Below are 27,665 nucleotides of genomic sequence, written 5' to 3'. Positions count from 1 at the left end.
TCCTCGTCACTCCCAAAGAGAACCTCAACATCTTAAACTCTGCTACCTCCAGCTCTGCCTCTTGTCTTTTCTTCAGTGCCACTGTCTCTAAGCTGTACAACATCGCTGGTCTCACCTGAACACCTTTCCTTTCATTCTTGCTGATACTCTTTTATCACACAACACACCTGACACTTTTCTCCACCCGTTCCAACCTGCTTGCACTCACCTCTTCACCTCTTTTCCACAGTCTCCATTGCTCTGAACCGTTTACCCTAAGTACTTAAAGTCCTGCACCTTCTTCACCTCTGCTCCCTGTAACCTCACCTTTCCACCATATCGCTACTTTAACCAAAACCAGTGAATAAAGTCACCCAAAAATGACACAAAGAAGACCAACTTCTGCTGCTGAGCTCATGTGATTTCCTGCGGAGGTGCTCTTGTGGAGATCCACAATTTTGTATCTGCAGTTAGGTAGTCTTGGTTACAGTCAGCCTATCACAAACTGCATGCATCGCGTTGTCATGGGAACCTACCTACCTACCTATGCATTCAGTTGGTGATGCAGAAAATCTATAAAATTAACACACACACTAACAAATTATACACAGCAGATTATCCGTACACTAACAGAATGATGAAGGCTCAGCAACTACAGACCACTTTGGATTATGTTTTTATGATTGGTCCGATTAGCTGCCAGGTCCATTTTACATTAATGCAGCTAAAAGAATACCAGTTAGAAAATTCAATTCATCAATAAAATTAATTTCACTTAGATTTGGCCAAAACCTAAAGTGATTTCCACATATCCTTCATTATGGGACAGTGTAAGACCTAAATGCACTTCTTGAGTATAATGTTTAAATCTGCTGTATCAAGTTTAAAGTTTCAGAGCTCTGAATGTGCAGCGGCCATGTTAGAAATAAACGGGAGGCTTTGAGAGTGCACTGTATGGTAAAATAGATATATTAACTGATTCTGCCAGCATTCCTCACTTGCCTTATTTGCAACAACAGTTTGTATAGGCTTGTTCTTAGCTCTCCATCATAACGAGAAGAGGTCTTGACTGAAGACAGAGTAACTAGGAGCATGGTGATGGCAACTGTAAAATAGCAGATCGCAGATCTAAATTTGGACAATTGGCTTTCTCCATAAAGGGCTGTCAATTCTGGGACACATTACCAACTAAAATTAAATTAATCCCAGATATAAAATCCTTTACAACAAAGGTTAAGTGCTGGCTAAATGGAAACCAGAGTTGTAACCACTTTTAGTTCATTTGTATGTGTATTGGTGTATTGTGGTATGTGTATTTTATTGTTTCCATATTTGTAGTGTACTGTGTTTTTTATAGTAGGATACTGAAAGCTACATATTTTAATCACACTATAGCCTACATGTAAAAGCCCAAATAGGGACAAGAAAAATTAGAAATAGCCATAATCTCTCTGTGCAGCACCAGTGTCATGCTCTGTATTGAAACTATGTTACACTGCATCGTCCCTATCAAATAAAATGGAAATACATCTGTATAATCCAGGCAGTGATTACATTTCTCTCAAAACTTACTTACTGTTGGGAATTAGTTGCATATAAATGTAATTTCTAGGAGACAGGGCTGGTCCATTTTGTGTGGAAGAAGAGTCAAATGACGCTCAAACGCCCACTTTTATGGCAACGCGCACAGAGCCTCAAGAAAAGTGATGGGAATTACAGCTCTTTGAAGGGAGCTGGATCTTATGCCTATGTTCCTTTCCAACAGCCGGCTCTTTCGGCTCCCAAGCGACTCTTCATTTAGTACCACTTGTGCTGGTCACTGCCTAAGTTATATTCTTATTGCAAGAAATAAATATGCAAGATTCTTCTGCAATACATTGAAATATTCTGTCATATTGATGGTTAAAAAGTTGGATATGTCAAGGATAACTATCCTAGTTGTATAACAAACATAACACCCTACTAATGAAATAGTATGGTTAATAAATAATTGCACAACTCTATACAGACACATACAGTATACTTCAATTTAATTTCTATGCTATAATATGAAACAAAAAATATTTCTGCTTTAATCGGCTCTCAGACGGCAGCCGGCTCCCATTGTCCACTTAAAGGAGCCGACTCTTAGAGTCGACCCGTTCACGACCGACACATCACTACTCAAGAAGAAAGCCTGGGTTAACAAAGACAGTTGATAACCGCTGTCGTGATAACAATTATCTATGATTACGAGTTTAGGGTTTGTCGAGCCTTCTCACACAAAGAAAGCCTGGCTATGTCGAGCTTGCTTCGTAGTACGCCCCTCTGTTTTGTTCCCCTCCTGTGTGTGTTTGTGCGTCTGTCTGGGCGTGGTCCTCCGGTGCGGCTCTGCTGAGGTTTCTACACACCTGTTCCTCATCTGCTGCTGCATGTCTCCAGCTCACCTGTTTTCCATCCACCAATCAAGGCCCTGCAGTATATACACCTGGCTCTTCACTCCACTCTTTGCCAGATTGTCTGTGTACCGCTGTGGTACAGCATCTTGGCTGCTGAGTGGCGATACTAGAGGTTGTCCTGTGTGTTTTTTTTTTTTTGTTGTTGTTTTTTTTTTTTGGATGACTTATCTAATTTTTGGGATTTCTTGTGTTCAGGTTCACTGCTCAATTCCCTGGTCCCTGATTACCTCACCTGCTCTGCAAACTATTCTCTACCCCTGGACCTGTTCTAGCCAGCTGTCTCTCTTTGGCCTACCTACTCCGCTGGACTTAGAACCAGTCTCCGGACCATTCCTGCTTCCTGGTTCCCTGACTTGGCCTAGCTCACTTAGTTAATCTCTCCTGGTTGTAAAATGAACTGAAGTCTTTTTTTTCACTACATTACCATCTGTTGAGTTTTGCTTTTGGGTCCAGATTCCTCTGCTCCTCATAACACATACTTTTGAATATTATCCCCATATTCTACAAAGAGAGCCCCCTAAATGTTACACACTGAACTTTTAACTCACCAGAAAAGCACCACTTTTATCATCACATTTACTCCCCAGATTGACACATCTTAGCTATGGTGCCCTTAAGACTTAGTTTCTCTTTTAGTTTTAAGTTGGATATTCGACAGATATTCACTCAAGATTTGAGAGGGACCTGGATGGAGACACAATGGCAGACCTCTTTGTGTCGTTTTTTTTTTTTTTTTTTTTAGCGTGAACATCTGCATTGTGCATGTGCGTAGTCCACTTGTGGCAGAAAATGGAAAAGACAAAATACAACAACTTCATTCACTGGTTTTTGGTGAAACTGGGTAATATTTTATGGAGAAAATATTTTCCGGTTTTCCCTCAGTTTCCTGATGGACAAATAGCCTACCATCCCCATAGCTCAGTTAGCCGTGCAGCTAGAAGTACAGTAATCAGTGAGGTCTGGCCCCCAGAAACATTCTGCTCCAGTGGCTATCTTTTTTCCAACCTTCATTCTTGTCTCATTTGTGGTCTGATAAAAAGTAAATTCAAAGTTTACTTTCACCAAAATCAGTGAATAAAGTTGTATTTTTGTACAGAATGTGGCCCGGCTTGCCTTTTCTGCCACAGGTGGGTTAAAAAAAATTATAATAAATTGGTCTCATGTAGCACACCTACTTTGATTGCTAATGTGTGATTAATTTATTTTACAAACATATTTTTATAGAAAATAATAGCAGTTTTTTTGAGGACTTGAGTGCTGCTTCTATCTATTTTATAGATGTATAGATCCGCATTTTTTTTCAATAACCTCCATCTCATTTGACCCAGGGACTCCAAACCAGTCCCGAATATATTTGTACGCTGGAAAAACGAGACACACCTCTTTATTGGATTTTAGTGCTTCTTCTTTTATATATTAATATTTTGTATGGAAAATTCAACATTTTTTTCAATAGTTTCTATCTCATGTGACCCAGGGACTCCAAACTAATGCCGAATTGTATTACTGCGCTGGAAAAATGAGACACATTTCATTTTATTAAGTTTTAATGTTTGTTCTATTTTATATGAATATTTTTATGGAAAATATTTTTTTTTTCAATAGTTTCTATCTCATGTGACCCAGGGACTCCAAACTAATGCCGAATTGTATTACTGCGCTGGAAAAATGAGACACATTTCATTTGATTAGATTTTAGTGCTTGTTCTATTTTATATGAATATTTTTATGGAAAATATTTTTTTTTTCAATTGCTTCCATGTCATGTGACCCATTGACTCCAAATCCATACGAGGTGGTTGACATGCTTAAATGTAACGTTTAGCTAACTACAGGCATTTTGTCAACGTTTCAGCTTTTGTATTGGTTGCATAATACATCCACGACGTTGCGGCGCCGATTTACGTTTACGCGGTGGGCGTGGTTTCGGAGCATGGCACGTCGCGGTGATATAAAGGGAGAGTTATTTTACAGGGAACAGATTGGGACAGTACGCCGGCTTTCAGTCATTCTTGCTTGCGTATACTTCAGTGCGAACAGTCTGCTTGTGGTGATAGTACTGATTGAGTATAGTAGGCAGTACAGTAGGCAGTACGTTAGTATGCGCTTCAAAAAAGGTCAGAGACAGAAAAGTAAAGACCTCTGGGAAAAAGCTGGAGGTAGAGATTTTATCATCAGGTCTTTAATTTCTTGTGGTTTTAGTGCGGTAAAGGTTACACCTAAGCAGTGGTCCTCTACACTTGCTGTGTTTAAAAGCAACGACAAAAAATTTCTAAAGTGGTTGAGAGTCATCTGGAATGAAGACAGACGAGGAGTCCGGACAGCGGTTCTTCAGTCAGGTACTGTAAAAAAACAAAAAAAACCCCTTTGTTGAGCATACAGACGCTTTGAAATGTTGATTTTCTGTTAGGATACATCAATGTAACGCAAAAAGCTGTTTGAAAGTAATGAATGAAATTCTGTCCGTGTGTAAGGGATTCCCTGATCTCCCGTTAACGACAGTGGATCCATTGTCATATACTTCATGATTCATTTCTAAGTATCTCAAAGTATCGGGTCAGTCTTCTTATTAATTTAGATTTTTTCATTCCTAAATACTGCAGCCATTACTGTATGTACAGTATTGTAAACTGTAGCCTATATGATTTCACTGTTGTTGATTTAAGAAAAGCAGATTGTAGGCTATTTGCACTGCAGCGTTTTAGATATGTTTTGCTTATATTATTATTAGGGTTTAAGAAAGATATTTTAAACATTGAAATTAGATGAATTACTTTTGGGATATGTTTATGTTTAGGAAGAGAAGTCAGTGAGAGAGGGAGGCTTGAGGAGACCGCTAAAAAAGATGGACAGGACAGTGTCAAGGTTAAGAGAACGCAGATAAGGAGCAATGCTGTGCGAAGTAACAGACAATAAGGGCGTCTAGGCTAGGGTCTAGGGTCGTGGTTCAATCCTGGCCCACATGTCAAAGTGTCCTTGGCAAGATACTGAACCTCAAATTGCTCCCGAGGTCTGTGCCTTCGAGTGTGTGAATGATTAGTTTCTTTGGTGATGAGCAGTTGCCACCTGCCATCAGTGTGTGAATGGGGTGAATGTTGATATGTAGCGTGAAGCGCTCTGAGTGGTCGGAAGACTAGAAAGCCGCTATACAAGTACAGTCCATTTACCATTTGCAATAGAGCAAACAAGATGAAGATGTGAACATATACCAACAGGTGAAGAAGACAGGGGGAGAGTAGTCACATGACAGGGAAGCTACTAAAATTAGCAATCAAAATAAGTGTGCTACATGAGATTTGAGATTTTAATCATAATTTTCACTAATATACTGAAACGTATTCAAATCACAAATGCTGCTTTCTCTGTTTCATGCTCGTGCACCACAGAACTGTAGATCCAATACACACACCTACCTAGGTACGGTAGTGTTTACCCCTCTGCGGCTTCTCACCCTGACCCTACTGCATTCACTCTCTGTGTTTGGCACTCCATCAAACCACAAACTGATGCCCAGGAGAAAAGTCCAGGTTGTGAGAGGCGGCTACTGCTTCACTGGCTGTCTAGCTTTGGGCTCCAGATTAATGGTTCATAGTTTTCAAAGTAATGTCAGATCTGAGAATTTGTCTTGAAAAATTGTGGCTGTATGTAGTGCACATGTAGTACATTTCTTGAGCTGTCAACTTTTGTGAGCCAAATCTTGATTTTGCTAGTAGGTAAGATTTTTGTTTCGTTTCCTTCGTGCCTAGATTTTGGTTTGGGAGGCCAGGATGCTGCTGCGAAACACAAACAACTGTCTGAGCTCTTGCGCGCTGGAGGACCAGCACAGCAGGGTGGCCCTACTTCCAACAGCACTGCACCTGGGGCTTCCATGGGGATGATGGGGGGTGTCAGTGTCTCCCCTGGTGGACCCCAAGGCATGCCCTCCCAGGGCCATCCGCAGCAACCTGGATTAATGCAGCAAGTTGGGATGGTCGGAGGGGTGGCAGCACTCAATCGGGCAGCTGCCATGATTGGCGCCCAGAAGGGCAACACTGGACAGCAGCAGCCAGGCCTGATGGGGGGGCAGGTGATGAATGGCTCGCCGAGAATGGGTTACCCTAGCAGTGCAGGCATGGATAACAATAGTAATCTGTTGGCGGAAACCCTACAGCAGCAGCAGCAGCAGCAGGGCGGTCAGCAAGTGGGACCTGGGGGTCAGGCAGGGATGAGACCACAGCAACCCGGAGCACTGAACAAGGTAAGCACACTCAACCCAGCAGGGTCAGCCTATACAGACACTCTGGTCGGCCAGAAATTCAGTAGAAACTATGTTATAACAAATCAGTTGTGGTAAGCTGCAAATTTTAACTGAGGCTAAGATGTTCCAAATGCCAGTCTAAACAAAGAGAGGTTTTGGTGCTCTGCTGAATCCCACACCTGCATGTAGATCAAATAAAAAGATGTGGCATTGTTAATATTTTGGTGAATTCTACTGTACATTGCAAGTGCAATGTATTATATCAACAACAATGTTTCCACTAAAATTGGAATCATTTTTTTTTTTTGTCAATATGTTATCGTTCTACCGTGGAAATTTTGGAGCAGTGGGAACACACATCTTAGATATTATTGGGGGTGTGCCTGTTACAGCCTCATATAGATGTAAAATATTGAAGTTTGAAGTTGCTGCTAAAAATGCTGTAAATATGTCTGATTGGTGTGGTTGGAATTTATACATTTGACTTCTCGAGTTCAGTAATTGAAAAAGGAAGATTCATGGTAATTTTACCCTAAAAGTGTTTTGCACTTGGGTTTGATTCAGTTAAAACAGTATTTTCAGGTTTACAACATGAAAGGCAGACACATCTTTTCTGACCCGAGTGACACTGTAGACTGTAGTAGTTGCTCCTGTGAGACTGCTGAAGACGAGTTCTCCAGAGTAGGTGCAGGAATAAGTGTGGTTATGTGTTGGACTCGCAGTCACATCACTGTTCGCTCTGTGGTATTGATGGTTAACCTCCTTGCAAATGACGGTGTTAAATTGTTTAGCATAACTAGTAGCATAACTCTCTTTGCTTTACCACTGTGGTGGTGCACCAGCAAACACGGGATTTTTTGTAATGTTGTGTGGTTAAAATATGCATCAGTAAAGTGTATTTACTATCCATGTTCAATGCAGATTGGCCTTGTTTTGCACAAAGAAAACTGTGCAGTTTAAACAAAGTTATTTTCACAAAAAGCTCAGATGTAGTGATGAACCGTTTCATTAGATTTTATTAGTCACATAGCAACAATTAACAAATCACTTCATATTGTTGCTGTGCTGCTGTTGAAATAAAGAGCAGTTTGGCCAGATACCGACTGTGAGCACAGTTGGTGGTAACCTTGTTTGCAAAGCCTAAAAGTGGCATTTAGATCGTGTCTGTGGTATAAATTTATTGTGGAGAGAAAAAAGTAAGGTCAGGAGAAAGAGGAAGTGATACTGTAACTGAACAGTCGCAATGGAAATTCATTATATATCATATTTTAAAACAGTCCAGTATGTATTTGGATACTGTGCAGTATTGAACTATATACTATGTGAGATACTATGTAGCTTTTAAACTCACGTAAGATGACATTGTAATATCTCCCATATTTCGTCCTTGAATGTTTGTTTGAATATCAGTTGACTGGCTGCTTCAGTCATACTTTCACAGGTCATAAAAAGTAATTGATTTGATCTTCTAAACTATTTTCTTCCTCCTACTTTTGTCTCCATACCGTCTCACCTCCTCCTCCCTGTCTCTCATCCTTTCTCTTTTCCTTCTCATCTTTCTTATTTCCTCTTTGCCCCCCCCCCTGCTCTCCAGATTAATATGATGGCCAATAAGGTTGTCAAAAGTATCGATACTTTGATACTTTTTCGATACCATGTGTTTAAAACAATACAATATCAGTGAATTACAGTATCTTATAGCTAGTAAGCTATTAAAAAAAAAAACAGAGGTGTCGTATGTGCTGTGTAGTGGTATGTGGACCCAAAGGCAGATGACCAGGAAGCGGTATGTGGTGAAGTAGCCGGATGGCTACCGTGTTTATTGGGGGTGATGTGGTTTAGAGGCAGGTACAGGCAGACTGGTAGGCAGACAGGTAATGAACAGGCAACAGGAAAATGGATTACCGGCTGGCAGTGGTGGAAACAGGGAAGTGAGTCCTATGTGGCTAAACAGTCCAAATAGGGAGCAGGCAAAGTACAAAATCCAGAATCCAACCAAGGTCCACAGGAGACAAAGAATCCAAAGCAAAACTCATGGTAAGAATGCTGGGGAACTGGGCACAGGAACCAGGTACAACAAAAAGTGCACCAAACGGCGACGCACACAAAGGTCAGGAACACTCACAGGACAGGAACAAAACTCAAGGGCCAAGTGGTAGACCTCGGGCAGGGGGCCCGGATGCTGGACAGGTGCGGAGCTGAGGACCTTGGGCGGGCAGCCCGGGGGCTGGACATGTGCGGAGCTGAGGACCTCATGAGGTCTGCCACGAAGATCAAAACCATCTGGAGGCTTGGCGGAATGCCGGTGGCACAGGAGGAAGGTCACAGGAGGCGGAGAGTCACGGGAGGCCGACGGCGAAGGCGGAGTCCCTCTGGAGGCCGCCGAACCAGATCAGGGCCCGGCAACAGGACAGGGGGCCGGCAACGGGACAGCAGGACAGTAAGCCAGTGATGGAGAGACTGGTAGAGGGGCTGGCAGAACCAGTGATGTCCGGGAACTCGGAGCATGCCACTCCGGCAGAAAAGGAGGATACTGCTGCGATCCAGCAGAGAATTCTACGGCATGCTGCGGTCCAACCGGGGCAGGAGGCGGCTGCGATCGAGCGGTGACGAGGAATTGGTGCTGCTGTGATCCACCCGGGAAAGGAGGTGACTGCGGTCCAGCGGCAGTGAGGGATTGGTGCTGCTGCGATCCAGCCGGGAAAGGAGGCAATTGCGATCTAGTGGCGGCGAGGGATAGGTGCTACTGTGATCCAGCCAGGAAAGGAGGCAACTGCGATCCAGCGCGGCAAGGGGTTGGTGCTACTGCGATCCAGCTGGGAAAGGAGGCGACTGCGATCCAGCAGGGCACCCAGGAACTGAGGGCTGCTGCGATCCAGCAAAGAGTCCAGAAACTGGGGGCTGCTGCGATCCAGCAGGGGGTGATGGCTGCTGCGATCGCGCAGGGACTGGAGGCCGCCGCGGAGCAGGCGAGCAGCTGGGCAGGCGAGCTACTGTGGGAGCCACGCTTCTTCCTGGAGGGTTTCCCAGAAGGCGCAAAGACAGCAACAGCCTGAGGTACCACCTGGTTAGCTGGCTGAGATGCTGACTGGAGACCAGCAGGCCAGGGTGCAGGCTGATGACTGGCGGGCCGGGAGTCTGGCTGGTTGCTGGCGCGCTGGGAGTTGAGGTAAGGCTGCAAATCTTGCCTCATGCTGGAAATTACCGCAAGGTTCTCTACCAGAATGGGAAGAGTTGCAAGCCTGGGTCTGGATAGTATTGTCCTCTCCATTAAGGAGTATACAAAATGCCTGCGTTGGATATCCACCGAGCCCTGAATGGAGAGGCTGAATGTCTCTACCGTGGAGAACACTTCCTTTAACTCCTTCCTTTAAGAGTCAACTTCTGTGGGGTCCGTGAGTGGTTGGGTCATTCTGTCATATGTGCTGTGTAGTGGTATGTGGACCCAAAGGCAGATGACCAGGAAGCGGTAAGAGGTGAAGTAGCCGGATAACTACCGTGTATATTGGGGGTGATGTGGTTTACAGGCAGGTACAGGCAGACCGGTATGCAGACAGGTAATGAACATGCAACAGGAAAATGGATTACCAGCTGGCAGTGGTGGAAACAGGGAAGTGAGTCCTATGTGGCTAAACAGTCCAAATAGGGAGCAGGCAAAGTACAAAATCCAGAATCCAACCAAGGCCCCAGGAGACAAAGAATCCAAAGCAAAACTCATGGTAAGAATGCCGGGGAACTGGGCACAGGAACTAGGTACAACAAAAAGTGCACCAAACGGCGACACACACAAAGGTCAGGAACACTCACAAGACAGGAACAAAACTCAAGACAGGAATCACACCAGGCAGGAACAACACCATGTGTAACAACAATGACCCAACACTGAACAAAGACAGCGACCTGGACTAAATACCCTAGGGGAGGTGAAACAACAAGACACAGGTGCAAACAATCAAAACTGGAGGGAAAACAAAGACAGGAAGAAAAACCACAAGACACACAAGGGAATGAACACACTACAAAATAAAACAGGACGGGGCAAAACCTTAAACTATGACAAGAGGCTGCACAGATGAAACAACAGGGAAGAAAATCAACTGGTCCTTAATATGTGTAGTTCCTTTATCTGTACCAGCACTGTGTGTAGGTTGTTACCCTGTTTTGTGTGCCTTGGACTTTTTTGTTGCCATGGTATCAAAAGAGGTATAGAGTATAATTTTTTTTATACTAATATTGCATCAAAGTTTAAAATTCTGGTATCGTGACAACCTTAATAGCCAATGCGGGCCCCTGTGGTGGTCCGTACGGCCAGTCTGCTGGCCAGAGGCTGCCTGGAGCAGGGTTGTGCCCACAGCTCCAGAATAAGGTGGGCCTGCCCAACAATATGGCCACCCAGTTCAACATGGACAAGAACAAGACACCACCGGGTCAAGGTATGCCTGGCATGGTAGGATTTGTTTGTTTCTATTCTGTACAGGTGGATAAACTCTGTAGCCATTGTAAAAGCAGCTTATTTTGGTGTACATTAAGCTTGGATTTTAACTGAAGTCTCTTAAATGGTCTGAAGTAGACCTGAATATGCATATTTTAGCAACATGAATGTTGTCACATCATCTTTACTGTAGAACTCAAGATGTCAAACACACAAAAAGAAAAAATGGCAACCAATCATGGATGCTGCAGATGGTGATAGATGAGACGGCTGAGGAGAGACTTGATTTCACACGAGGCAAAGGGACTCCTACACACAAAATCCTATTTTTCTATGTGCCTTTGTGAATTAACAAGGTTATTAGTATGTGATAAACTAATTATTGCTCATGTGTATGAATGGAATTTCTCCACCAACCAACAGCTCAAAAGACATAAACATGGTGCAGAAAAACATTTTTGACTTTTTGGCACGGCACCAGTGTCTTTATGCAAATCACCATGACTGTCTCCCTTGTAAGTCAGGGATCACTTTGCCTGAGCAAGATGTGTTTTGGCATTTAACTTAATGTCAAACCTTTCCCTCTTTCTTTCCGTCATGGTACGGCTCTCTTATGACAGCATTGACTACTGTAGTAATTGTGAATGAAACTTGTCCACAAACAGCGGAACAGGTAGCATATATAGCAACTTTGGGGTGTCATTAATGCTAACGATCAAATCTCAGGAACACGGACCTATTCATGAACAGGTGGTATTTATTTATTTAAAGTTAAAACAAGCGATTTATGACAAGTTTGTGTAGTTAAGAGAGTTTGGTGAAACTTGTGTTTTAGGATAAGAATTTGAAAATGTTTTGCATGAGGTTCGTTGTGTAATTGTGGGAGGCTAATGCTGTGTTCAGACTACCGGTGCCAAAACTACAAAACGGCCAAATGTGAAACTAAATCATCTGATTGGTGGACGCTTCACCGCGTCATTGGATGGAGTTCAGTTTGTAGCTTCATGTCGCCGGCTTCTATTGAAAATGACTTGATGCTTTGTCGGCAGTAGTCTGAACACAGCATACAGTGGGTACGGAAAGTATTCAGACCCCTTTTAAATTTTTCACTTTGTTTCATTGCAGCCATTTGCTAAAATCAAAAAAGTTCATTTTATTTCTCATTAATGTACACTCAGCACTCCATCTTGACAGAAAAAAACAAATGTAGAAATTATTGCAAATTTATTAAAAAAGAAAAACTGAAATATCACATGGTCATAAGTATTCAGACCCTTTGCTGCAACACTCATATTTAACTCATGCTGTCCATTTCTTCTGATCCTCCTTGAGATGGTTCTACTCCTTCATTGGAGTCCAGCTGTGTTTAATTAAACTGATTGGACTTGATTAGGAAAGGCACACACCTGTCTATATAAGACCTTACAGCTCACAGTGCATGTCAGAGCAAATGAGAATCATGAGGTCGTAGGAACTGCCCAAGGAGCTCAGAGACAGAATTGTGGCAGGGCACGGCTCTGGCCAAGGTTACAAAAGAATTTCTGCAGCACTCAAGGTTCCTAAGACCACAGTGGCCTCCATAATCCTCCATAAGAAGTTTGGGACGACCAGAACTCTTCCTAGACCTGGCTGTCCAGCCAAACTCAGCAATCGTGGGAGAAGAGCCTTGTTGAGAGAGGTAAAGAAGAACCCAAAGATCACTGTGGCTGAGCTCCAGAGATGCAGTAGGGAGATGGGAGAAAGTTCCAGAAAGTCAACTATCACTGCAGCCCTCCACCAGTCTGGGCTTTATGGCAGAGTGGCCCGACGGAAGCCTCTCCTCAGTGCAAGACATATGAAAGCCTGCATAGAGTTTGCGAAAAAACACATGAAGGACTCCCAGACTATGAGAAATAAGATCCGGCGTTAATTCTAAGCAGTATGTGTGGAGAAAACCAGGCACTGCTCATCACCTGCCCAATACAATCCCAACAGTGAAACATGGTGGTGGCAGCATCATGCTATGGGGGTGTTTTTCAGCTGCAGGGACAGGACGACTGGTTGCAATTGAAGGAAAGATGAATGCGGCCAAGTACAGAGATATCCTGGAAGAAAACCTCTTCCAGAGTGCTCAGGACCTCAGTTTAGGCAGAAGGTTCACCTTCCAACAAGACAATGACCCTAAGCACACAGCTAAAATAACAAAGGAGTGGCTTCGGAACAACTCTGTGACCATTCTTGACTGGCCCAGCCAGAGCCCTGACCTAAACCCAATTGAGCATCTCTGGAGAGACCTGAAAATGGCTGTCCACCAACGTTCACCATCCAACCTGACGGAACTGGAAAGGATCTGCAAGGAAGAATGGCAGACGATCCCCAAATCCAGGTGTGAAAAACTTGTTGCATCATTCCCAAGAAGACTCGTGGCTGTACTAGCTTAAAAGGGTGCTTCTACTCAATACTGAGCAAAGGGTCTGAATACTTATGACCATGTGATATTTCAGTTTTTCTTTTTTAATAAATTTGCATACATTTCTACATTTCTGTTTTTTCTGTCAAGATGGGGTGTTGAGTGTACATTAATGAGAAATAAAATGACCTTTTTTGATTTTAGCAAATGGCTGCAATGAAACAGAGTGAAAAATTTAAAGGGGTCTGAATACTTTCCGTACCCACTGTAAGGGTTGGGGTCCCCTCCACATCCTTGTTCCATCATTAATCATGGGTCATCAGGTTTTTTTCAATAAAAGAACGGCTTTTTTCAGGTTAGATTATTCCATCATATTTTCTTCTCCCTAATAAGGAGTGTGTGGGTGGTGCAGGTATGTGGCTACATACCAGTTTCATCTGGAAAAGACTTTTACAGACAACTCTGAAATTGACTGTGAGAAATTAATAACTGCAAATAAGCTTACAGCTGTTTTAGACAAACTCATAGTTTTCTCAAAGGGGAAGCAGGTCGGACTGAGTCCTCTGGTGAATAGGAAGAAAATCAACGTGCTTGTCTTGCATGAGATTTTAGTGAATGAGTAGCTCAAATCGGCATAACAATAATCTTACCTACGTGAAATGAATCCTTTCAAAGTAAGATCAACCAAATGCCCCAGAGCTGCCATGTCAGATTGCAGTGAGTCACTGTAGGTTATTAACTTATGGGTTGGACCCGAAAATTCGACTATTCGGATATTCATTCGTTGGGTAGGTATTCGATTTTCAATTTTGGGATTCAGATATTGGCGCACACACACCTACACCTCTGTCCCTTACTGCACATCGCTGCACATACACATCGGCTTGCCCTGCCCCACCTCTTTCTGTTTCTCTCTGGCTGTATCATACAGGGACAGACACGTATGTATCTGCTTTGTTGACTATTATTTTTCAGCAGTATGTCTTTATAAAATCACCCAAAAAAACACAACTTGTTTGGAATTTTTTTCACCCGCGATTCCGGTTTCACAACAGCAGGTGAGCCGTGTGTGGAGGAGGCTTGTTGTTAATGATTTTATAACATTTTGTAGTGCTTCATTGTTGAATCATTTAGCTACTTTTTAACTCAGCTATTTGAAGGTATTAGACAATAAAAGACATGGCCTTTGCTGCTTTGATGAAAACCTTTTACATGTTCTTTTGACAGTTAACGCCTCATCTATATTTAAATATCTAACTACACATGAAAATCTGCTATACATATAACCATGTTTAAAATCTTTTTTTCCCGATGTAAGACTACAAAGTGTTGGAAAAATTGATAATTGAAATGATTAGTTAGCTACCAAGCTAGCTATTAGTAGTGGCCCCATAATACCTGATCATTGCAGTCTTTTAAATATTTTTTTCTAACACTCGTCTATGCCTCCTCTCTCCTCTCTGTCCCAAGTACTCTCAGCAGCCCGGAGCAGTTGGTGGTGTATCCGTTAGGGGAGCAGCAGCAGTGGGAGGGGCCAAAGTTGGGCTCAGTGCCGTAGGGGCGGGTCCTTGCACAGCGCCCCCTACCACAGACCCTGAGAGACTAAAGCGGATTCAACTGCAGCTGGTCCTCTTACTCCACGCGCACAAGTGCCAGCGGAGGGAGCAGGTGAATGGGGAAGTGCAGCAGTGCAACCTGCTCTTCTGCTGCACCATGAAGAACCTGCTCAACCACGTGACTCATTGCCAGGCTGGCAAATCCTGCCAGGGTAAGTCTGTTGAATTATGCTGATTGCTGGTTTTATGGTCTGTGGTTTATATTATAAACATTGGGCAGTCTTTAAAGTTGTCATATTATGCTCATTTTCAGGTTCATAATTTTATTGAGTTTGTACCAGGTTTACATGGTTTAATTTTCTGCACATTGCTGCAGCACCTCTTTTCACCCTGTGTCTTGAACACTCAATTTTTGTCATAGTACAGCGTACCATTCCTAGTGTTTGTCCCCTATTGGTTCTCCGTGTGTGTGTGTGTGTGTGTGTGTGGCTGGTGGGGCGCGGCCTCCCAAGGAAACCTCCATCAAGAACTGACACACCTGCTACACTCCTGCTGTTCTTCACCTGATCTCCATCCACTAATCAACACCTGGCAGTATATATACCCAGCTCTTCACTGCAGTCTTCGCCAAATCATCAGTTTACCTACGCGGCTCATCTCACCGACCAACCTGTTTCCAACCAGTCACTCGCCAGCATGCCACCAAGTGTCTCTCCGCGGTTCTGATAATAAACTGAAGCTATCACCCAATCCCTCTCTGTGTCAGTCATGAATTTGGGTCCAGAACCTCCGTGAATCATAACAGAACAATCTGGCCAGCATAGACCCAGCCGACTAGATGCTAGACTCCAGCGGGAATCCAGCAAGCGATCTCCAGCCAAGGACAGCTTTTGGGACAGCATGAGCAGACAATCAGGACCATGGCTGACTACTCCATGGATTTCCGCACCCTAGCGGCAGACATAAGGTGGAATGAGGAGGCACTACAAGGAGTTTTTGTTAAGGGGCTGGATGAACAGTTAAAGGACGAGCTAGCCACTCATAATGAACCTGCTAACTTTGATTCTCTTGTCTCACTAGCCATCAGAAAAGACAATCGCCTCTGTGGACGACGCCGGGAAAGAGCTAATTACTCCCGTTCATCCACCAATTCTCACTCCTCACCTCCACGTTCCACGAGGGCAGACTGGTATCCACCAGCTAATCACGCCAGTCCTCCCTCTACACCACCACCGGAGGAGCCAATGCAGACTTGGGTGAGGTTTTCTGGAAGGATTTGGCCCTCTCCTTACCACCTCATCGCCCCTACGACTAGTCTAAACAACATCACAGTGAAGAATAAATACCCGCTTCCCTTGATTAATGCTGCCTTCGAGCCACTAGGAGGAGCCACCATTATCGGCTACATTATCGAGAGTGGGTAGGTGAAGCCAGACCTGGAAAAAGTAAGAGCGGTGACTGAGTGGCCTAAACCTACTGCCCGCAAGCAACTGCAACGGTTCTCCAGGTTTCGCTAATTTCTACCGTTGCTTCATCCGCAACTAAAGCAGGGTTGCAGCTCCTCTAACCGGACTCACCTCACCAGCGATTCCATACAATTGGACCCCAGAGGCATCCATCACATTCCGCAAGCTCAAGGAACTCTTCTCTTTGGCGCCCAGCCTCACTCAACTGGACTCCTTCCGGCAGTTTATGGTGGAAGTGGACGTCTCGGACACTGGCGTGCGGGCAGTGCTTTCTCAGCAGTCCAGCTCCGATCACAAGCTCCATCCCTGTGCCTTTTTCTCCTGTAGACTAAACCCAGTGGAACAGAACTATGACGTTGGCAACAGAGAGCTCCTCGCCATCAAACTGGCAATGGAAAAGTGGCGACACTGGATGGAGGGGTCTGAGTTGCCATTGGTCGTCTGGACCAACCATAAAAACCTGTCCTACATTCAGTCGGCCAAAAGGCTCAACTCACAAGAGGCTCGGTGGGCTCTGTTCTTCGGCCACTTCAACTTTTCCCTCACCTACAGGCCGGGATCTCACCTACAAACCGGATGCCCTTTCTTGCCAGTACATGGCCGAAGACACCTCCCCTGATCCAGACTCCACCCTCTCATCCTCATGCATCATTGCGGCAATCCATTCAATTTGTGGCTCTCTCCAAGCTCCCCACAGCCCGTGAGACAGCCGACGCCCTGGTCGAATAGGTCTTCCGCCTGCATGGGATCCCCCTCGATATCATCTCTGACAGGGGTCCCCAGTTTATCTCACAAGTGTGGAAGGCTTTCTGTCAAGCCCTGGGAGCCACAGTTAGCCTATCCTCAGGTTTTCATCCACAAACCAATGGCCAGTCAGAGAGAGCAAACCAGGACCTGGAGACCGCTCTACGTTGTGTAGCTGTCACTAACCCCAAATCCTTCTCATCTGACCTGGGTGGAATACACGCACAATGCTCTAACCAACGCGGCCTCAGGTATGTCACCATTTGAGGCCTCTTTAGGCTATCAACACCCCCATTTCCATCTCAGGAGAGCGAGATCGCAGTCCCTTTGGTCCAACATCAGCTACGCCAATTTCACAAGATTTGGAGAGAGACGCATGCTGCCCTGCTCCATTCCACTGCCCGCAACCAGCGCATCACGGACCGTCACCGGACACCAGCTTCAGAGTACACATCAGGTCAGGAGGTTTGGTTGTCCTCAAAGAACATTCCCCTCAAGGCAGTCTCCAGGAAACTAGCCCCCAGATTCACTGGCCCATATGTCGTGGAGAAGATCATTATCCCGTCAGCAGTAAGATTAAGACTTCCTCGTACCATGAGAATTCACCACATTCCATTTCTCATAAATCAGACCAATCCAGGACCTTCCAGTCCTTTGTGCCTGCCGTCCAAAGCCCCTCCACCCACCCGAGTCCTCGGCAACCATCCTGCCTACACCGTCCGACGGCCACTGGATGTGTGCCGCCGAAGCAGGGGTTTCCAGTACCTCGTGGACTGGGAGGGATATGGCCCAGAGGAACGGTCCTAGATTTCCCGATCATTCATTATGGACAACCAACTAATCAACTTCCACCGGCTACATCCGGACAGACCAGGTGGGTTCCCAGGAGGCTCCTGTCATGGTACAGCGTACCATTCCTAGTGTTTGTCTGTCCCCTATTGGTCCTCCCTCTGTGTGTGTGTGTGTGTGTGATTCCTGTGTCCAGGCTCATCTCACTGACCAACCTGTCTCCAACCAGCACCGGCTCCGCCAGCCTGCCTAAGCCACCAGCTCTTGCCGTTTCCCTCCATGCACCAAGTGTCTCTTCATTGTTCTAATAATAAACTGAAGCTATCACCCAATCCCTCTCTGTGTCAGTCGTGCATTTGGGTCCAGAACCTCTGTGAATCATAACAATTTTAGCTACCGAGTGAGGCATCTCACTTCTATTTGATCTTTGTTGGGAGTTGGGCGGGTCCTGATGAGCAAGGTAGTGTTATCCAAAACAAAGCCGCTTCAGCCGGTAACTGGCTTCGGTTCAGCCGTACATTTTCCAACAACCCAACCCGCTTCACAATCTAGACTGGAGCAAGTCGTTTCAGAGTGGTAAGTTATTAATTTGTAACTAATTTATCTTTCATACGTAACGTTTTAACTGTGAAATGTCTCTACATCACAGTAACAACTGTACGGCCATTGACTGCCTGGAGGGTATCCAACATTATTTTAATTTTATATTTAGTTGTATTTGTGGAAACTGCTCAATTTGTGCATTATGACGCGTGTTACATAGTGACGTATATACATTACAGAAGTAAAGGCTGGACTACAATCGAGCTGTTTTCAGGCAGTTCAGGAGCAGTGTTTTCTTTGGGAGAGGGTAACTTCCTTTGGGGTGGACTTTGGGCTTTTTCACTTTGCTAACCTATTACATGCACAAAAAAGATACTTAACATAATACAGTAAAGGGGAAAAAGCCAAAAAGCATAATATGACCACTTTAAATGTATCATGTCTGTAGCAATTCCCCCCTTTTCACTTCTCGTCCTGTTTCTCAAACCTCTCCATTTCTGTTTCTTTCCCCCAGTGGCACACTGTGTCTCATCCAAACAGATCATCTCTCATTGGAAGAATTGCACACAACACAACTGTTCTGTATGCCTGCCACTGAAAAATGCTGGAGACAAGAGGAATCAGCAGTGTGAGTGTTTCTCACTCCGTGGCTGTGTCTGTCTTTGAGCAGTATACATACTCATGGCTCTTATCATTTAATTATTACACATTACCTACCATGAAATGATTGAGAATCCTGTAACTTAACAGTATACAGTGGGCTTGAATCCACAGATGCTCATATTTTGTTATCTCTTCCTTTTTCTCCCATCAATCCTCTCTTCCCTCTTCTCGTTAGAGAAGAGAGCGATATGTGTGTTTCTGTGTCCCACCCCCATTCCTCCAATCCCCTTCAAACTTGCCCCACAAAAGGTTCTTTTGACGTTAGCATGCTAATAAAGTACCTAGCTAGCTGGCTCAGCATTCGTGTTTCACCTCCCCATCTGCACATATATTTCTTTGTTTGACCTTTTCTTTTAAAATGGACAAATAAACTTTAACATATTGCTGATTCACCATCTTAACTAACTGCTAGCATAACCATGCTAATAATACCTAGCTGTCTAGCTGATTCATCCCACAGTAACAACATTAACAATTATCACTTACCTTCACCATCTTACTCAAGCATCGTCTAACGTGGCCTTGGTTATGTGGATTTAATTTCAGTACGAGCATAAAAACTGCATTGGAAATATTTACTTTTCAGCTGAGTGCTGTGAAGACAGTCAGCAGCGAATGAGACAGAAGAGATCATGGGAGCCATCTGAGGCTACAAGTAATTACTCATGCTTTCCTATTAACCCTTCCATCCATGTACTCAACTACAGTCATAGAATACAATTTAATACATGATTTTTCAGCTGAGCACCATGAGGACAATAATCAGAGAATGAGGCTGACCAGGTCACTGCCAGAAGCGACAGGTAACTAATTACTCATACTTTCCTATTACCCCTTTCATGCATGGTGTCCACTACAGGCATATATATATTACAATTTAATAAGTGCATCATATATAAACATTTTTCACAAGTCCCGTTTTAAGTGTATTGACTCTGTTAATGCCTGGTGTCCACTGTAGTGGTCTACATATCTCCTTCAAAATGAGTTTAGGAAAACTCTTCTACATGTATTCACATATGATTAGTAGTAAAAACATAAAGCGAAACAATTTATGTATGAAAGGATTCAGCAATTACTATATCCCACCATCATTTGTTTCATTAATCTTTGTTGAGTCATGACTACCTTTCAGTATTCATCCCACAAAAGATTTTCACATACCAAATCAATTTTTAAAAAACCATGAAGTTCTTAATGATTATTGGATATCTCAGTTCAACATTAACAATACCAATTAACACTAACTGCCCGCAACCAACACGTGGCCCCTGGTGATGTATATCTAATTTCAGACAACATTCTGACTACTTTTAACCAGGTCAACGCTGCATGGTCAGCAGTAGAAAAGATCAGACAGGACCAGAAAGAAAGATAGAAACTTCAGAAGAGCCTGGATAGCTCCACAATAAGTCACAAATGCAGTTCAATTTTATACACCTAACATGGATTTAGTCTTCCTGCAATGCTGTCATGTTCCCTTGGGAGATGTCAAAAGCTAGAGTTAGACCTTTTCACATTCCTTTCAAATTTACCATTAAAACTCCTTGGAGGTCTGCCCATTGCACAGGATATTTTTAAGGGATGGGGCCAGAGGGTCATGGGGGATCAGGGGAGGCTGTAGTGATGGGAATTATGGCTCTTTGAAGGGAGCCGGATCTTATGGCTCCGTTCCTTTCCAAGAGCTGGCTCTTTCGGCTCCCAAACGGCTCTTCATTTAGTACCACTTCTGCTGGTCACTGCCTAAGTTACGTTCTTATTTGTTGCAAGAAATAAATATGCAAGATTCTTCATCTGCAATACATAGATCTAAAGGAGCTGGAGGAAAAGAGGAAGACACGACTCTAGAAGCAGGGACATCCTGATATAGCCTCCCCAGGCCAGGCCAAGATACAAAAAGCTGGTTACTCTAACTAAATCCTTTAGTCCTTTCCAAATAGATGCGTACAGCTTTGACAGGACAGGGTGAATTAAGCTGCCTCCAACTCTCCTCTTCAAAAGGCGGTGGGTGAACGGCAAGCAGCTACAGCGTGGGGCAGCTATAAGAAGACTTGCTAACCTTAGGCACAAAAGCAGGGTTAGGGCGCAACATCACCTTCCCATAGTCAGACGAAAACTGCAAGCAGGATGCGTGCACAGACAATGCATGTTATTCACTTATCCGTTAGGCTGATATCAGTGCCAGCAACAGGATAGTTTTGAGAGAGAGCAACTTTAAGTCAGCACACTCCAAAGGCTTGAAAGGTAGTCCTGATTGTGCCTGCAAAACAATTGGCAAGTCCCATGAAGGAACTAAAGGTTTACATGTAGCCGCAGCCGGCTGGGTCCCTTCATAAACAGAGAATGCTGTCCAATTGGCATGTTCCCCAAACCTCACCGGTTCCACATGAAACTCACATTTCTCCGCTTTAACGAACAATTTGTTCTCCAAAAGGCATGTTGGATGTGTTCGGTGAGGCTGCGAGAGAATATCAGGATGTCATCCAGGTAGACGAATACTGTCCGGTTGATGAGGTCTCAGAGAATGTCATTGACTAGGGCCTGGAACATGCTGGAGGCATTAGTCAAACCAAATGGCATAACCAGTTACTCGAAGTGTCCGAGTGGGGTCGCTGTCTTCCATTCGTCGCCCTCTTGGATCCGGACCAGGTCGTAGGCGTTTCTCATATCAAGCAAGGAGTAGACAGTGGCTTCGTGGTCTTGGCCCCACACGGGGTGATCAAACATCTTTCTCATTTCGGCGATAAAGCTAGCGAAAGAGGAGCTATTGGCAGGCTGATTCTCTCATGTAGCAGTGGCCCAGGCTAGTGCGTTGCCACTGAGCAAGCCTATAATGTAGGTAATCTTAGCTTTATCAGTGACATAGGTGGATGGTTGCTGCTCAAAAACTAGGGAGCATTGCATCAGAAAAGATCTGCACAAACCTGGATCTCCGGTGTAGCGCTCCGGAGCTGGGACAAATGGCTCTCTGCTTGGAATAACCGTAGCAGTTACTGGGGTCAGCTGACGAGGCTGGCTGGGCTGGAGCGCCGGAGCTAGGCTGGTAAGCTGTTGTGATACCAGATCCACCTGGCACCTGGTGTGGATAGAGCCTTAATGTTCTCCACTACCTCCCGGAGGAGTTGCTTGTGTTGACCGACGAGAACTCCCTGTGTGGCGAGATCCTGGCGAAGTGAGTGAGACTTGATCTGGCGTATTTCTGGGTTGAGCGGGAGCAAGCCTGAGTTTGCTGAGTCCATAATGTTGGCCAGATCGTTTTGTTACAATCTACGAAGGTGGACTCAAGTGCAAACTCAGACTCAGGAGTTAGATTTAGTCAAAGGGGTTTCATTGAATGGAGAGGTTTGGGAAAGGGACCAGCTGATGGTGCCACCGCATTGTGAGCTGAATCCAGGGTCCAGAACTGGTGATGGGAGCAGGGAGGTAGTGAGGAACAGGCAGAGCTGACAGGCAGCGTAGACAGCTGAGTAGACCGGGAGGCAGGCAGGCGGTGCAGCAGAGCGAGACAAACTGACAGGTAGGTGATGATCCTGGGCACAACAAACAGAGGTTAGTAAAACTAACAGAGCAAGTGACAAAGATACTGGGTATAGGTCTAAGAGCCGGAGCCGTGTACTACCGTGGCGGTTTAAACAACGATCTGGTGACGAGTGGACTGAAGACCAGGGTTGATATACTGCAGGGTGTAGACGGCAGGATGGAATGGAGGTGTGTCGGTGTAGATGAGATGCATGTGTGTCATTGCCTGATTGGAGAGTCCCAGGGCCGCGTCCCATCAGCACACACACACACACACACACATACATATAATGCAGGAGAGGGACCAACAGGGGACAACACATAGAAACGCCTCAGGCTCCGGCATGGCCGTAACAAAAACTCTGAACGGGGTGAACAAGATGGGCCGATACACAACGCTGGTTGGGACACGGATGTAATTCCTTTCCTCTCTTCATCTTGGGGGGATGAGGAAACTGGCAGTCTGTCACCGGGAGGCTCAGAGCATGGATCTCTCTGAGTGCTAACTGCTGAGCCTCTGTTTCCACTAACCACAGCTCCTAAGTCTCCCGCCTCTTCTTCCCATCTGGCTGGCGGGATGAGTGGCGGAAGTGGCGGTAGCGGCAACAGACTTTTTGCCCCAATGTTTTTGGCTTTTGAACAATGCTGGTGGGCCACTGGCTGCTCAGGCGACTGGAATGTGGGGCCTTAAAGCTCCCACTGCACCCTCTCGCCGCCACTACTGCAAGACCAGGGCAGGTTGGCGTTGTTGTCCTGTCCTGGGAAGGCAGAGATCGAAGACCTTCCCTTGCTTCTTCCTCAGGTTTCTAGCCTGCTGCATGGAGATAACAGCCTCCCCAAATAAGCCCTTACTCCGTGACGGGTCGAACGGGGAATCCATTATGCTTATCTTGGTCCGGCAGGCTGGCGAGACTTAGCCACAGCTGAGTGACACAGCCACTGTACTGAACTGCACCTCTAGATAAACGGAGGATAAGGTCCGTAACAACACATATCTCCTCCCAAATAGCCAGACTTGGAGATCCATTATCTAAAAGGTGGCCCATGTCCTGGAGTAGCTCAACTTGGTAAGCTGTAAGCAGGGTGACCACATTTAGATTCTTAACAGACTGGGCTGCTGACTTTCTGGTACATGGAGGCAGTGAAGTGTTCCATCTTGCCTGGCAGGGCGGATCTGGGCAAGGTGGATCGGCGGTTGGGATGGACATGGTACGCCATAGCCTGCTCCACTATCGGGGTGTCTTGCGAGCCCCAGAACCTCGCTGTTGACAATATCCAGGCCAAAGTAACCCTTAACGGAAACTCTGTGTCGGAACGATTTGTCTCATTACCACTTCACCTCCTTCATGCATGTGGGAATGGCGGGCATAAGCTGCCTTGCTGAGACCTGAGGAGAAGGCAGGATTTTGCCATCGTATAAATCCCTCTCCTCTCCCTTGTTATCCAGCGATGTAGGCCATAGCCGGCTTATCCCTGGGACAAGCAAGGGTCGGTATTTGAGTCCGCTGACACTCGTAAGTGGCCCTCCAGAATCCTCACCATCATGGCGCAGCAGTGCTCACATGACTCGGAGTCCACGAGCGATGCCTGGGCATGCTTAACACCCATACAGGCGATGCAGTGAGGATGGGGGTCCCTCACCGAGATTGGTAGCCCACATGTGGCTGGCAAGGGTGGGAGTCAACGTCCTTAACCTTGCTGCCACCAGCCTAGAGGATGCAGTGGTTGCCATAGCTAGCTAAAAAAATTGACGGCTATCAGCAGCAGTAATAATGGACACACAGCTCACCTTGACGTGCCAGCTTGTTCCAAAAGCAGTTAGACTTAAGTAGTCCGTCACAATGCGACAACACCTACCTGAACCAACAATAAATGTATCCAAATTCAAATTCTGACACCAGATATCCATGCTCTGTGAATACCTTGACAGAGAGCAGTCAAATTAAAATCCAGATGTCAGGACAGCTGAGGAGCTCGAATGGTCTTCACAGGGAAGAAAGTGAGAATGCTGTGTAGGGCACCAGGGGCGTTTTATAAAGGGGGACGGGCTGGCCCGTACAACTCATGACGATTGGTCTGTCTCCTGACAGAGGTGGTGATATTGGAGCTTCCATGATTGGTCACGCCAGAAGGTGCTTCCCATAGTAAGATACCAAGCAAGGTTTGAAAGAACTGCACTTTAGCTGTGTCTTTATTGCACTCTGGCTTGGTAATCTGTGTCCTATAGGACTCACTGCACTTATTGCACTCTATGCCATAGAAAGACAGCTAACTAGACAGCTAAAGTAAGAGGGCTATAACAAGTGAAAGCAGCTAAATCAATTTATGATGGAAAAGGAAAAAAAATATCTAAAATCCTGCTAAAGTAGCTATCTCACATTATCAGATCTAAGTAGTGGTCATGTCAAAAGCAATAAAGTAGCTGTCATGTCATTGTTTGACTCTAGTGAATTTCATGTGATTTGGTGGTTAAGCTTCCTTTAAATACCATAATTAAATGAAATAATGTCAGCAGGCAAACACAGGACACAGAGGTAAGTGCAGGTACGATGGATATTTATTACACAAGCAGGCGAGTAAACCAGATATAGGAATGTCTTAGTGAAAGTCTTATCTGAGGTTGGCGGTCCGGTCCGTTCCCTTCCCGGAGAATGGTGGGGAGCTGTAGAGTCAGGAGTAACCACATGGTAGGGTTGCGACCAGACAGTGAGTGAACCGGAGGAGTGCTGTTTTATAGTGCAGGTGGGTGATTGCTGACAGGTGAGTGTAATTAGTAGTCTGGTGATTGGGATCTGATGACTGTGGTGGGTGGAGATGGTGGAGTCTGTGTAGTCTCCCTGAAAATTAATTTGTAAATTAATGTATTATAAGGATTTCAATATTAATATTATTAGTACTCAGATAGAAACTAGACACACTTCATTCCTATAAGCTATGGACTGTAAATAATAACAAAAATAAAATTAATTTTCTTAAACAAACTAGTTAAAATGGATAAGACAGATGAGAGAACACATTTAGATACTCTTATTTCTCTGAGCAGTGAAGATTATCCAAAGGCAGAATGTAGTATCTGTATTTTTAGGTATTGTGTGGGTTCTATGACAATGATTTTTTGGGGGGTAAAATAATCAGCCTAAAAAGACATGAAATGAAAGCATTATGACCTTTCTATCTGTTTTACAGTTTGCCGTACAGCCTAAAAACTTTAAACTGTTTTTGTAGTTACTGCACTCTACCTTTGTTTGGCAGAATCGCCTCATAAGTTTATTGATAAAGCAACAGGTCATGTGAAGTGTCAAACTGACCCCCCCACTGGAGTACAAAGCACAGCCTGTTATGCTTTTACATGGTTAATTTTTGAATACATCATTACAGATCAAATATTAAATTTTAAAGTAGTTTGACTCTAATAAAAAGTGACAGCCCTAGTGTGAACACACCATGGGTGTTTTTGTTCTCTTTACCTTTCATTTTGACATGAATTTCTGTCCTTTTTCACTTCTAGGAATGAACCAGTTTGGTCAGATGGGGATGCAGTCGATGGGTCAGAGGTCGACACCTCCTCTTCCTCTTAATGCTCCAATGAACCAGGTTGGCATCCCTGTCACCATCAGATTACTTTGGGGTTATATTAACTTCATGTTGAAGTAGAAATAATTGCAGAAATAATTTTCCAAAATTGATACTCGGGCGTCCTAAAAGTTAAGACGATGTTTTACCTAACTTAAGTACTGTGAGAAATCTCAGCTGTGATTGGCATGGAGGAATGTACACCAAAGGCAGAACAACAACAGAAAATAACAGAAAACCACAGAAAAACCACGTTTAGTGTAAAGGCCATGCAAAAGTAAATGTTGATGCCTTTTTTTATCCAAGACTTCACATGTCCCTTGTTGTCTCGTTTCCAGACGGGTATGGGAGCAACAAGGATGGGTCAGCCCAATGCCACACAGTTACAGAACCAGTACCTCCCTCCAGGCCAGTTTCCTGGGTCCAGTCCAGGACGTGGTTCTGGTCCTGTTGGCATGAACCAGCCAGGAGCACAGACTGCTGTGCCACAGGTAAGGATTAAGTGACAGAGTGACAGTACCTTATAATGTAAAGATGAGCGGAGAACTTGGCATCAAACATCTCTTCATCTCTTCAGCTGAATGTGGGAAACCTGCTGAATGAATATGAAGGAGGACAAACATAGCAATCATCTCTCAGAGCAGCTTTGTGGGAATTGATGGATAGTGATGAATACTGTATAATTAACTGAACTGTCTTCTGATTTTGGCACATAATTCATGACGACTGTGAGAGATGGGTCTACCTTATTTAAATAAATCCTTTGTCTATAATTAGTCAGACACATGTTGTTCATAATTGGCCGCCCACCATTGAGTCTGGTTCTGTCAAAGGTTTCTGCCCTCTTAAAGGAAGTTTTTCCTTGCCACTGTCTCCAAATGCTTGCTCATGGTGGGATTTGTTGGGTCTCTGTAATTAATATTATAAAGAGTACGGTCTAGACCTGCTCTATAGGAAAAGCGCAATAAGATAACTTCTCTTATGAATTGGCGCTATATAAATAAAATTGAACTGAATTCTTTCTCCCATACTGAGTAGATCCATCTTTTTCAGAGTTTCTATAAAAAGATTTCTGTTGTAGTTAAAAAGAGAAGGGACAAATGGCTTTTTTTCTTTCTCTAACCTCTGTGCCCTATCCTCTGTAGCAGAACCAGATGTCAACGCCACCTTCCCTCCCAGCCAGCAGCCCTGCAGCACAGTCTGCCTCTTCTGCTCCAGGCTCCGGAGCCCCTGGAGGCTCCATGGGGTCTGGTAGTGCCAGTGGTGCTGGGCCTTTACCCAACCTGCCTCCATCCTTCACCTCCACCCAGCCCAACTCGTATCCTCACTGCCCACCC

General features: G+C 44.7%; 1 protein-coding gene and 1 long non-coding RNA gene across 2 annotated transcripts; both read left to right on the top strand.

Annotated features, from left to right (window-relative positions):
- The first annotated feature begins 2,282 nt into the window (after window positions 1-2,282).
- Window positions 2,283-4,203, top strand: LOC122868956. The gene is made up of 2 exons (XR_006376210.1): window positions 2,283-2,529; window positions 2,613-4,203. It is a non-coding gene; the product is annotated as an uncharacterized LOC122868956 (long non-coding RNA).
- Window positions 4,204-4,364: 161 nt separating this feature from the next.
- On the top strand, window positions 4,365-27,665 carry LOC122869516 (histone acetyltransferase p300-like; the record flags this gene model as incomplete). Its single annotated transcript, XM_044182625.1, has 9 exons — window positions 4,365-4,756; window positions 6,164-6,654; window positions 14,946-15,243; window positions 19,088-19,201; window positions 19,823-19,891; window positions 19,977-20,039; window positions 26,264-26,349; window positions 26,667-26,819; window positions 27,474-27,665. Coding segments are annotated over exons 1-9 (1,704 nt in total), but the record flags the coding sequence as incomplete, so codon positions are not given.

The sequence above is a fragment of the Siniperca chuatsi genome, linkage group LG21 (genome assembly GCF_020085105.1).
Source record: "Siniperca chuatsi isolate FFG_IHB_CAS linkage group LG21, ASM2008510v1, whole genome shotgun sequence".
NCBI classification, from domain to species: Eukaryota; Metazoa; Chordata; class Actinopteri; order Centrarchiformes; family Sinipercidae; genus Siniperca; species Siniperca chuatsi.
Note: the sequence above shows the minus strand (reverse complement) of the source record. Positions and strands in the feature narration are given on the sequence as shown.